Raw genomic sequence first — 14,076 nt, 5'->3', positions numbered from 1 at the left:
ATGTTTTGAACCCCTATTCAGTCTTAAGGGAAGTTCATTATGTGTATTTTGGATGACATAGTCAATCATTATTGGTTTGTGTTCTGTTCTCGGCTTTTTGGGGTGCCTAATCATGCCTTCTGTAAGGACCTTGGGCTTTTTGTACATGAATAATGTACAGTGATCGCTGACAAATGTTGTTATTTGTGATCAGGTTATAGATTTTACTTCAATTTCCCTTGTTTTAATGTTTATCTTAATTTAAAATAGCTGTCTGTTTCCTTAACAGGCTTGTACGTAAGTTTTCTTTACTGTGTATCATGTTTAGGTGGTTTCAGATTGAGCTTGCAAGAGATATGGGATATGCTGCTGCAAGATTTGGTCATGTGATGTTCCCTGAAAATGTCTATGAACCAGCTTTAAAATGTTCAGAACTTTTGATTGAAGGTGTGGGGAAAGGTATTCTTTACTTCTTTCACCTTCCAACTATTATGAAGATTACTTTTGCAATTGATTTTGTTCACAAGCTTACTAACCTCTTGGTTGATGAAGTTGTCTTATTTGATTATTGAAATCCCTCTTTAGTTCCCATTGTATATGCTACTTTTTCTAAAGATTAATTATAGTTAAATTTGGTACTTGTATCTTTCCATGTGTGACTGACCTCTTCATGAGGGGGTTACTCCTTTCTTTGTTTCTTTTCACTTTTGGCTGAATTAAAAAATTGTTATAATAATTCCCTTTTCTTGGCAACAAGATGGTTTTTCAAGAGCAAAAAGCTTGTGACCAACGAAAAAAATTTCCCTTCTGCTTGGCAAAGGAAATTCATGCTTACTTATGTTTTGATTGGGTTGATGATGCATTTCATTGATTATGTGACATTCCCTAAACAGTAGGAAGTTGATTTGTTGTGGATAATTACACCTGCTATCAAATAATATTCTTTTAACTCACTTTGGTTAGGTTGAATCGTTACCTAGTCTGCTCTGAATTTCTGCACCACATATGTGATATAGTTCTAGACCTAGAAAATTTTGATTACCTTTCTTAACTAGGAAAATAATCTTGATTTTCTGTCTCAAGTTCCTCTTGATACCGCCATGCAATGCGGCATGTACACTTGTTAATGATAAATATGCGTTACATTCTCTAACCAAATGCTATTTCCTATTTCTCTTGATGGACTTGGGAAAATACTTGCATCTCCCTCTGCCCTCATAAGAAGAAAATAACTTCTAAAGTGTTCTGTAAATTAATTAAGTCAATTGTTAGTGCAACAATTTTGATAGAGAAGAAGGATGACCTCTAACCATGTTGAACAAAAAGATGAAATAAGCCAAATACTACAAAAGCTTGCTTGATCTCTTATTGAATTCAAGTATGGGATATATATACACAAGAAACCACCTAAACTATCTCCTAAAAATCAGGAATAGATTTGAATTTAGGATTAGAAGATAAAACACATCAACTGAAATTTAACTTGTTGGAATTAGCCTTATCCCTTTAATCTTGAAATCTCCCTTATCTCCTAACAACCTTATCACCTCCTCCCTTTAATCTTGGAGACTTTTCTTATCTCCTAACAACTTTATCCACTAATTCTTGGCCATAAGGGAAAGAATAGGGATTTTATTTTAATCTTCCAATATTTCCCCTCAAGCTAGTGAATAGCTATCAATCATTCCCAGGTTGCCAACTAAGAACTCGAATCCTGACTTGGACAAGGCCTTGGTAAGAATGTGTGCTTCTTGATTCTTTGTAGGAACATAGGATAGGCTAACTACTCCCGAGTCAATCTCATTCTTGATGAAGCTTCTATCAATTTGCACATGCTTCATCTGATCGTGTTGTATAAGATTGTGAACTATGCTTATTGTTGATTTACTATCACTATACAACTTCATAGGACCTGTTCTATGAATGTTTAGATCCTTTAAAAGTCTCTCAATCTAAATGAGTTCACATACTCCTTGTGCAATTGCCCAATATTCTGCTTTAGCACTACTCCTAACCACTATAGGTTTTTTTTTGCTCCTTCATTTCACAAGATTCCCCCATAACTTCATGCAATACTCGATTGTAGATTTGCTATCCTTAACAACACTTGCCCAATCTACTTTCGAGTAACCATGTCCCTGACCTTGGTTTTCTTAAATAGTAACTCTTTACTTGGACTTCCCTTGAGGTATCTCAAAATTTGATTCACTGCATCTAAGTGCCTTTTTGTGGGAGCATGCATGAACTGATTGACAACGCTCACACTAAAGGCTATGGCTAGCCTTGTAAGAGACAAATAGATTAGTTTGCCTACTAGATGTTGGTAGCTATCCTGATTCACTGGTGGATCTTCCTCAGACACTTTTTGCTTCCAACTTCATTCTAAGGGCGTTCCTGCTGGTCCACACCCAAGCTTACTGGTTTCTTTAAGCAAATCTAGGGTGTACTTTCTTTGTAAGATAAAAATTCCCTTTCTACTTTTTGCAATTTCCATGCTTAGGAAATATTTGAGGGCTCCTAGATCTTTCACTTTGAATTTGGCCTAAAGTTTCTTCTTGTGATTCTCAATCTCCAGCTCATCCTCTCATGTAATTTTACCATATGATCTACATAAACAATGGGAATTGCTTGTTTTCTAGACTTGCCCTTCTTGACAAGTAAAGTATGATCTGCTTGCCCTTAGCCAAGTTGCTTCATTACAGTACTGAACTGAATGAACCATGCCCTTGGAGATTGTTTCAAGCCATAAAAAGACTTCTTCAGTTTACAAACCTTGGCATAACCTCCCTGAGCCTCAAATCTTGGAGGAGCCTTCATATACACCTCCTCCTCTAAAGTGCCATTCAAGAATGTGTTCTTGATATCTAGCTAGTGTAATCTCCAGTCCAAATTTGCAACAATAGTCAGCAAGACCCTAATAGAGTTCCATTTTGCTATTGGAGCAAATGTCTTTTCATAGTCAATCCCGTATGTTTGAGTGCAACCTTGTGCCATAAGTTTCGCTTTGTACTGTTCAATTGTGTCATCTGGTTTATACTTGACTATGAAAACTCATTTGCTGCCAACTATCTTCTTTCCATCAGGTAACTTTACCATCTCCCAAGTCTCATTATCATTGAGTGCCTTCATCTCTTCTAACACAACCTCCTTCCATTTCAGGTCTTGGGGAGCCTCATGAATATCTCTCGGCACTTTAGTAATAAATGCCCTGAAACCATCCAACAACTTGGAATATGTAAGGTAGTTTGAAATTGGATGCTTAGTACAAGTTCTTACCCCCTTCCTTACGGCAATTGGAAGATCCAAGTCATCCACTCCTTCACCATCCTTAAAACAAACCTCTGCCTCCTCTTGAGAGTCTGTTATAGGAGGATCTGCCAGCGGTTCGGATTCTTGGCTTTGTATTGGAGCTCGTGGTCTCCTAGAGTAAACTGGGATTGGTTTCGAATCTGCTATGTCCAACGTTCCCCCTTGACCTAAGACTTGAGTAGTGATAGGCTTGGTGTGAGAGAAAGTATTGGTAGGCTCGGTTTGAGATGCCTTGAGTAAGGACATAAGTATGGAAACAGTGGAATCCCAATATTTGTCTCCCTAAGTATCATTTTCCTACTAGAGAGAAACTTGGGGATAGAAGACTTGATTTTTTACAAAGGAAACATCACAGGACAAAAAAACGTTTCGAAGGAGGGTGATAACATTTGTAACTGTTTTGTGTTGGTGAATAACCAAGAAAGACACAGTTAAGTGCCTTAGAGTTAAGTTTACCCCGGGTAGGTTGGACACTATGAACAAAGACTATGCACCAAAAAACATGGAGTGGGAGTGAGTTATGGCCTCGAGATGAGGAAAATATGCATAGTAGTTCACTGAGAGGAGTATGGTATTATAGAATTTTTTATGGGAGACGATTAATGAGATAAGTTGAAGTAAGAATGGCTCCCCCCGCCCCATAAAGAATGTGGTACATGACTAGAAAACATGATGGACCTTGCAACTTCAAGTGAGTGATGATTTTTTCTTTTTGCTACTCCATTTTGTTGGGATGTATAGGCACATGAGTTTTGATGAAGTATACCATGCTTTTCAAGATATTTGGTTTAGCTCATGAGAAAAATACTCCCTCCCATTATTTGTATGGAGAATATGAATTGAAGATCGAAAGACATTGGTGATGAATTTATGGAATTGTTTAAAAACAATGTCACTTCTGACTTTTCCTTCATTAGGTAAACCCAACAGACTTGGGTATGGTCATCTATAAACGTGACAAACTATCGTCCCCTAGTTAAATTAGGCAATCTAGATGGACCTCGCATGCCGCTATGAATAAGTTGAAATGGATTAGATGGTTTATAGGGGTGAGGAGGATGATGTGCTTGAGATTGCTTTGCCAAAACACAATTATCACAATGAAACGAAGAGGAATCTTTATTAATGAAGAATTGAGGACATGAATGTTTCAAATAAGAAAAGCTTGGATAACCTAGTCTATTGTGCCAAAGTTTAACATTTGAATCGAAAAAGGTAGGAAAAATAGTAGGTGTAGGAAAGCCCATACTTGATAGATAGTGGAGACCATTTTGCTCCTTAGCATTCCCAATTGTCCTCCTTGATGACAAATCCTAAAATTCATATCAGGAAGGGAAAAAAGTTATGGAACAATTAGGATCTCTGGTTATCTTACTCATAGATAGTAAATTGCCCATCAAATCTAGAACATAAAGTACTATAGTCAATTTTAAACCAAAAAATTCCCTATCTCCTCGTCCTACGGCCTTGCACACTGACCCATCTGTCACCGTGATCCCAATAGTCTCCTTACAAGGTTTATAATTGATAAGCCTTGTTATAGAACCCATCATGTAATCGGATGCACTCGTGTCCACAATCCAAACATCATGTGAACCTTTATAAGATAGAAAAGAGGAGATAAGTCTCATGTTAGGTTTTTGAGTTGTAAAGGCAGCAGAACTTGATGAGGTAGGCTTGGACTCTTTGGTAGCCTTTGGAGGATTCAACAATTTCAGAAGAACTTCCATTTGTTCTGTTGTAAATGGTTGTGGGGCTGTACCATTTTTGTCTTTGTCATGTATGCAGCCTTGTTGTTCCTTCTTTGACTTTGTGGCTTCCAATTTGCTGGCTTACCATGTATATCCCAGCATGTATCCTTGGTGTGATAAGGCTTCTTACAATGCTCACACCATAGCTGCTTATCCTTACTGTTAGGAGACTTTGAATTTTTCCCTTCGCTACGGATCATTGCTAATGCGGACCCTTGGGATGCAACATCTATACCTGTGTTCTAAGAGGTTGAGAACATCGCCTTTTTTCTACTCTCCTCACACCATACTTTAGCAAATACTTCCTTCAATGTAGGAAGAGGTTTTGTGCCGGGAATATGCCTAAGAACCTTGTCAAGGTCTTTGTTTAAACCTTATAAAAAATTGAAGTTTCGGTCCTTCTCCAACATTTGTTATACATGACTCCATCATCAAGACATTTCCAAGTTACATTATAAAATAAATCTATCTCTTGCCACAACTTTGAGAGGGTGTTAAAATATCCTATGATAGATATGGTACCTTGCCAAGTGTTTTGGATAATAGAAAGAACCTCGAAGCTTTGCGAGATGTTTTCAAGATCAGCGTACATCTCCCGTACGACATCCTAGATTTCTTTCGCTGTTTGATAAAACAGGTACAATTTTTTGATTTTTTAGGCTCCATCAAGTTGATCAGCGATGCCATTTGATAGAGTTCTTTGCTTCCCAAGTGTTGTAAGTCGCTGAGTTCGCTTCAGGCATCGTCGTCGCCCCTATTAGGTAACCCATCTTGCCTCTGCTCTTGATGACTAGTAAAATAGACTAGTACCATTCTTGGAAGTTACTTCTGTTCATCCTATGTATTGTGATTTGAATTGAAGGATTTTTGGAGCGAGAGGGAATGAGAGATAATTGAGGGTTTGAAACAGTTGGAACTCTAGAGGATTCTGCTGTAGATGAATCTGGCGTTGAGCTCACCATCGGTTGGCACTAGTTTAACTTTGAGCCCCACTAGACTCCCCTTCTGCCACAGTTTTGCCCTTACCTGGAATGACAAAAGCAAGCGAGTCACAAGGCTTAGCAAGCATATATATAGCAAGAGGAATAAAGATAAGATAGACTTATGAAGGCATGCATAAGATAAGAATCAATGGAAGACTACTACCCGGCATTTAGAAACAAAGCTTTTGATCATGTCTTCTTCATTAATAATACCTCAATAATTGGTATCTCTTTGTTTAACAACAAGGCACACATTTAGCTCATAGAGTAATATTTGCACAATTTACATAATGGCATATTACCCTTTTTCCATACATGACTCATAGCACAAGAAGTCACCGATCCATGCTTATGCATTATATATAATGATAGAAATACATGCGTCACACTGGCCCTCTAGGCCTCCACATCCATGTGATTATATATATCAAAATTCATCAGCCACCTACAGTGACAAGAGCATCATCTACCGGGTTTATGGCCACCTCACCCACATCAGGCGCTCAATGAGATATCCCGTCTCACACTTGCGGAACTTAATTGCTCTGCCAAAATAATAATAAGAGGTGCAAAGATGATGGTAGTAATGCATCACACATGAGATTCCATGGACATGCCAACCAAAAAGATTCCTTGACAACTTTCCAAAACGTGATTATTAGGCTTAATTTGGATTGAGGAAAGCATTAACCGACTTAAACCATAACCAAAGTATATGATATTATATATCAAATCGAAACCCTCGAAGTCTAGATTATGACGCTTCAAACAGATATTAATTTGGACTTCTACATCAAAAGTTATGGTCAAAACAGTACAAGGTGCACAATGAGTTTTTGTTTAGACATGTTTCCAAATATAGAGTGCATGTTTTGAAACATAAGTTTCTGTTTGGCCATGTTTCAAAATATAAGTTTCTGTTTGGCTATGTTTCGAAATATAAAATGCATGTTTCGAAATATAAGTTTCTGTTTGGCCATGTTTCAAAATATAAAGTGCATGTTTTGAAATATAAACCCGAAAAATCAACTGAACTCACACGAAACCAAAAACCTATGAATGACCAACTTCCAAAATACCCATGAACACAACTCTAACCCCCAAGTTCCCATTCCTTGAATAAAAGATGGGGAAAACAAGCACCATAGAAACCAAAACGAGACTCAACGAGACCTTTAAAGGAAATCCACAAGATTTGAGAAAAACATGGAACTAATGCATTTAAAAACCACCATTGAAGAGATGATAGCAAGAGTTTTGATTAAACATAAGGATATACCTTACACTAAAAGATAAGAGAAAAGAAGAGGGAAGCTTGCCTTTTTGATGAAAAAGCCAAAGAGAAGAAGAAGCACTCCAAGAGCTCCAAATCTCCTCACTTTGAGAGCTTGATTCTACCACAATTAATGGAAGAAGAAGGGAAGAAGAAGAGGAAGAAGAGGGTGAAGGAAGACTGCTAAGCGGGGGCAAGAAATGAAGAGGAAGAGAATAGAAAAGAGAGGTATGGGGGAGAATGGGGTGCATGTCCATTCTCCAACCACCCCCTCTCCCAAATTCCAACTTTGCCCCCAACTTTTGCCACACACACACAGAGCATATAAGCCCTCTTTGGACATTTTGCATTTTCATTTCCTTTTCCAATTTCCTTATTGATTCATTTTCCACCATATATATATACACACATACATCTCATTAAATAAACCCATATTTATACATGGCTCAAGCCCATTTAAAAGCCCAATTCATATTAGGCCCTTGGGATTATTTTAAACCCACCACTTCCATTGGGCTTCAAACCCTTGGTCCAAGCCCACTTTATAACACATATACATTAATTTACTCACATGCAATGACCCCAACATATTATTTCCCACTAACTTGTCTCTTAGACCCCATATAAAATATTTTCGGTATTCATCAAATAGAGTTTGCATGCGCACGCACTGTGTCGAAATATAATTAACATTTATGACCCACTCAACGGGTTGTTACATTGACTGTATGAGGTGGATTGGAGGGTTGCGCTCCCTGAACTGGCTTGCCTCTATCAAAAGCTGCTTGTTTATTTTCATTCCTATTATATCGGCGATAGTTGTCATTACAGGCTCTCTTACTCAACATTAACTCAGCCTTTAAAGTTAAGTTCTTGCTTCTTGCACACTCAGAACCATCTGAACCCCAATTTTATCACGAGTAGCTGGCTTCAATCCATTCAAGTAACGAGCTACTTGTTGATTGTCACTTTCTGACAATTGGTTTCTCTCTGCCAATCTCAGAAACTCAAAGGTATATTCATTCACACTCTTCATTCCCTGTGCACATCTTTGATAAGCTTCAAACATGTATTGTTCATAGTTAAGGGGTAAAAACCTCCTCTCAACAGCTGCTTCATTCGTCTCCATATCTAAACTAGTTGTCGGCCTTCCCTCAATCTCGTATCTCTCAATTGCTCCCACCAAACAAATGCACCGCCTTTCAATCTGTAAGCCACTAACTTTACTTGTTGTTCATCTGGGATCTCCATACATTCGAAAAATTGGTCAACCTCAGTGATCCAATCTAGGAACCCCTCAATATCAAGATCTCCACTAAAGGTAGGAATATCAACCTTTAGTTTATACTTATCGTTAGCTCAATGGTTGTGCTGATGCTCATTCCTCTTAACCCCTCTACCACTAGGGTTAGCTATTGCTCAACCAAGATCATCCTCTTCATCGTTATCTTCAATCACTGGTCTTCTAAGATTAACAAGGACGTAATTAATGGGTGGTCATCCCGCTCCGGCTTGATTCACCCCATTATTCAGGTTCTTGTCATCATCAACTTGTAGTAAGGCGCCCAGTTAGTTGTTGATTTGCTCTAATTGTTGCTGGATGGTACGAGTTACTTCCTGCTGTTCTTCGATTGCTCTCCAAACTGGGAACAACCCCTGATCACCGTCACGAGGCTAGTTGCTACTGTTACCTTCAAGATTGACCATCTAATTGGTTGATGAACTGCTTTGATACCACCTAACTCTATGTATAGCGCATGTGTAAAAAAAACACATCAAAATGAACCCTTTAAAGAACAAACTTCAATGACCGAAGCGTGGCTTTCAAGAAGACGCAAAAACAAGACTGTTTTGCTAAGAAAATCCAAATAGGTTGCTGAAATTTGCATCGAGAAAAACTAATTACAAACTCTAGATTCTAAGCATATTTATAGTGTTTGGCTAATCCAAATCCATCTAATATTTGTAAATAAAATTCAACTAGAATCTTACTAGAAATAAAACCCTAATCAAATATGAAGTAGAATTCTAAAACATATGTAGTATTAAAATATTGTTTGCTACTATTCTGGTGTTACTGTTCCGGTTTGATCGGGTCAGCCTTGGGTCGAATCTTGATTGGTGACCACATCACTATTACATAGAAAGGATGAAACAATATTTGAATTTCAAGAAAATCTTCAGATTCTTCATCTCCAACTAGCATCTGTTGACAACTTAAAACAATTGAGAGATTTCAATGCAAAAGTCAATTTGTGAGGGCTGAAAAAACATTTTTCTCTAACACTAGATTATATAATTTGCAAGAGAGAATCAATCTATGACTTTGAGGAACATGATGAAATTTTATTTGAAAAATTGTACACTTCACGTGCAATAAAAAAATATGCAGAAAACACGACATTCAAGAATGATTGTTAGACTCCGGTCGATCAAAGGAACAACTTCGCTCAACCGAAATTGTCCAAAGACCAAAATCATAACTTTGGTCGAAGCTTAGGTCGACCTAAAACATTGGACCAACATTCTAGCCAACTTCGGTCGACCTAAATGGCATATCTCCGAAAGACAAACATACTGCCTTACTTCAGTTGACTTAGATAATTTATCAGTCGACCGGAGATGTATATATTCGATGAAAAAAGAATTTATTTGCAAGAAATTAATTAACCTAAATTTATATTATATATATTTTTTTATTATCATCAAAATCTTATTTATCTACCCTTGAGCTTAACAGGAAAGAACAGGGATTTTATTTTAATCTTCCAACACATGTATTAGTATGCCCTATGCCATTTAACCAAATTTATTGTTATTTGACCAGAAAATGAGATGCGCATGTTAATTTTCATTTAATTCCTGTTCCCTTCACGTAAGAAAAGAAGAAAATAAATAATTAAATGACATCTTCTGAATTCAAAATTTTACGTCATTAAATAGTGAAGTTCACATTCTCCAATAGCTTCACAATCAAGATTAGCAAGTTCTTTTCCGCTATTATTTTAATACAATGATTGTAACATGTAGGATGACAATCATCTATATATTATTCTCTTTATGAGTGAGATTCTGAAATGTGGCCGAAAATCATCCAATTCATTCTTTTGGTTTCCAAGAAGAGGTTGTGTTCTCAGTGGACTAAAAAGTCTAATACAAGCATCAAGTGTAAGTGAACTCTTCTTCTCTATATTGTCAGTTCTTAGTTGAAAGAAAAAACAGCAATAATATAAAGTATGAGAAGAGAAATGAAAAACATGAAGAGACTTACAAGGAATTGTACAGTGGGGAGGGAAAAACTAGGCTCATTTTAGACCTCCAATATGTATCCTCACCTTTAGACTGGAAAGTTCTGAAAGATGATATTTTCTCATCTTCTTCCCAGCTATGTTGCATAAAGAAACCAGCCATCAACCTTCCATATGCTTTAATTGTCATTTGTTGTTAGTTTTAAAATTAATTGGAGAGCATTGTGAGACAATGGTGTCAATCTAGCCAAAGGATGGTACTTTCCTGAATGGGGGTCTAAACACTGTTCTTTGAATAGAAGGTTGAATGTGATTGATACTTTTTCTTTTTTCTTTTGTCTGATATCAAAATCTAAGGATAGATGGAGAGGAAAGGGCATGTTATGGACATGAGAAGTGCTTCTTTACCTATCATTCCTTTTCATTTCTGCATTGGTTTACAATTAATATCACACGTTAAGGGTAGTTATGTAGTGTGTCATTTGATATCTTACACAATTTATGAAGGGATGAGTGCACTGTTGACATAAGTAACAATTAAGTTCCTCCTCACTGGATTGCCTTGTGGTCTCTTAAGAGAGAAATAGGACCTGTGCAGTCTTGGGATTTCTATCTCCTTACATCTCCTTCAATTTAATTCAATTATTTAATTTAAATCCATGAGTAGGTGGACATGGTCAGGAAAAAGCATAGTGTGTTGTAAAACTTGAAAGAAATAGAACAAGAGAATAAAGGCAGAAGAGAAATTCTTTAATATAGAATACTTGATCTCTTGAATGATACAAAATGAGTCACATGGTAACCCTTTTTATAATGGTTCACCTCTTCACTATACAGCCGGGATCAATAACGATCCTATGGTTACATTCAAATTACCCTTTTTTATGCAAACCCGTGCATAAATTTTATGGGTTTTTTTTTTTTTTTTTTTTTCTAATTGGGTGTTAGGGGTATTTTGGTAATTATCATATTTTTGGGTATATTTTGGTGTAAGTTAGTTTTAGGGTGCCTTTTTTGTAAGAGCGAGTGTTTTGTTGGGGTTCCTAAAAGATTAGTGAATTTAAGAGGAGTTATTTGGAAAATAGGAGTTGGCTTCTCTTGGAAGCTTGAAGAGATAGAGTTGGCTTCTTTTGGAAGCTTGAGGCTGGTATAAATAGCTTCTTAGCCACTTTTAAAGGACCTTTCAGCATTTCGAAGACAGAATTATCTACAAAGAGTTTCAGCTCCAAACCTTCTAGGGTTTTGAGGATTTGACCTCACGGTGCCTGCCTATCCCTCCATCACTGCCATAGGTGCGAGAGGCTAGTAAGAAGCTGCTGCTACTTTGCTGTGCTAGGTCTCAGTGTGTTGTTTTAGTTGTTATTAGTTGTTTTAGTTGTGTTGTTTTAGTTGTAAATAATTATCACAAAGGTGTGATTTTAGTTGTTTCAGTGTGTTGTTTGCGACTGTTTCAGGACTGCACCTTTTTTGTATTTTTGCTATTTTGCTGTCTTACTTGCATCACTTTTGAGTGGTTATCCATTGTGATAATTATTTACAACATTGTGATAATTATTCAAAAGGGGTGTTCTTTTTGTTTAACTAATCCCAAGTGCCTAATGCAGGACTGGTGCTATTACAGATAAAAGGTTAAGGTTGCAATGCTTGTATTTTACATGTTTCATGGTTCCAATCTATCTATATTCTAATCTCCAGTCCCCATCCCTCCTTTTCTGAACTAACATAATTGAATTTTATGTTAGATATTACTATTATCAGATATAATAGTATATTGCTTATATCAGTTTCTTCTTTTCATTTTGATAACAACATATGAACTGATTTTTTATGAAATGCAGGGTGGGCATCTCGAACCTTCTTTTCAGATAATGGATCCACAGCAATTGAAATTGCTTTGAAGATGGCATTTCGTAAATTCTTGTTTGATCATGGAATCGTTTCAGACCTAGTGAAGATTGACATGGCTGAAAGATGTGTGGAGCTTAAGGTGAGTCACCAGTTATCTCGTCTAAGCATCTTCATTGTAATTGCTACCACTAAGTTTAGATCTTGTAGACTGGATTTTCCATTTTTCCCCCCTTTCTTATATTTGAGTAATTTGTCCCACAATTGGTGACTCAGTCTGGGAGTCGTTGATAAACACATATCTGAGGTCTACCAGTAGTCTAGGAAATTGTGTAAATACAAATACTTTCTCCCCCTGCCCTCTTCCCCCTATTTTTGATTAAAAAATGCAATTTCTCTTTTTTCTTTTGAAAATACAATTTCTCTAAAAATCAGGTGATCACCAAGCTGCTTGCCAGCTGCCATAGCAGAACCTAGGAAACCAAGACTCAGCAAACCTCTGATGCATGTTCACACCAGAGAGACAGCTAATAACTGACCTTTTTTTGTTTTTGTATTTTCTATGTAAAGTATGCTTTGCGGCATAGTAAATCTTTTTGGGCATGTGTTTTATATACATCTCTAATTACTAAATTGATCTATTAAATTATATGTATAATATTGTTTTTCCAAAACAAACATAAATGTGAATTTCCTTGTTGCATATGCACATAGACATCGCAACTATTTTGTTTTTTTTATTATGTTTAGGAGGAGTGAAATATAAAACAATAACATTATGCTATCCTTAGATCAACTATTAGATGCTTATTCCATACTAGGTTAGGTAGATATCAGGCTACTTCAGTGGTGATAATTTATATCTATTTACTTGAAACAGGTCTTAGCTCTTCGGGGATCTTATCATGGTGATACTTTAGGTGCCATGGAAGCACAAGCTCCATCTTCTTATACAGGTTTCCTGCAGCAACCATGGTATGGGCATTTTTCATGAAGATTGTTATTGAGAGTTTGTTGACCTTGAAAATATTTTGATCTCCAAATCTAACGTTCCTTGGCATGTTATATCCTCTCTATTGATTAAGTAAAGCTTATACACAATGAAGGGATTCTAAACACCTAATTAGGATTGTCTCAGTTTTTATTTATATTAAGAAACATAATATATGGATATTACACCTGAACCTAATAATACACATAATTACATAGAATATCTATGAACACTCCCCCTCAAGGAGCATATATGCCATGTGTTCCAAGCTCGTTACAAATAAAGTTTAGTTCCCCCTAAAGCTTTGATATACAAATCTGAAAGCCAATCTTCTCCACATTTCATGAGTAGTGCTGATAACATTTTTGTAATCCATTCTCCCAAATGAAATGATAATATCTTTTCATGAGAGACAGGATTGGAAATGTAGAAAACTGGGGATTAAATTTTTCAGTTTTGTAGCTTAAGCGTACAGTTTTTTGTCAAGTGACAGTTTTTCTTGCATAACCGACTCCATAGGGGTGGTTTCTATTTTATAACATATATATATATATTAATAGAAACACATGTTTTCTGTCCAAACGTCTACATGGTATCAGACCATTCCTGATTCTAGTCCTAGTTCCAACAAATTCCGGCCATGATTCCTCCAAATTCTCCATCTGTTACGAGTTCTCAATGGCATCCTCCACCTTAG

General features: G+C 36.6%; 1 protein-coding gene across 2 annotated transcripts in view; it reads left to right on the top strand.

The window, feature by feature from the left end:
- LOC127806894 (bifunctional dethiobiotin synthetase/7,8-diamino-pelargonic acid aminotransferase, mitochondrial) overlaps window positions 1–14,076 on the top strand; it is a 46,986-nt gene that overhangs the window by 18,276 nt on the left and 14,634 nt on the right. For both annotated transcript variants that reach the window (XR_008024528.1, XM_052344465.1), the window contains exons 5-7: window positions 318–438; window positions 12,382–12,530; window positions 13,269–13,363. Coding sequence is in view for 1 of the 2 variants with exons in the window: in XM_052344465.1 (XP_052200425.1) it covers window positions 318–438; window positions 12,382–12,530; window positions 13,269–13,363 (365 nt within the window). In the remaining variant the exon portion in view is untranslated. The remainder of the gene's footprint in view (window positions 1–317; window positions 439–12,381; window positions 12,531–13,268; window positions 13,364–14,076) is intronic.

Source organism: Diospyros lotus, chromosome 7 (genome assembly GCF_014633365.1).
Source record: "Diospyros lotus cultivar Yz01 chromosome 7, ASM1463336v1, whole genome shotgun sequence".
NCBI classification, from domain to species: Eukaryota; Viridiplantae; Streptophyta; class Magnoliopsida; order Ericales; family Ebenaceae; genus Diospyros; species Diospyros lotus.
Note: the sequence above shows the minus strand (reverse complement) of the source record. Positions and strands in the feature narration are given on the sequence as shown.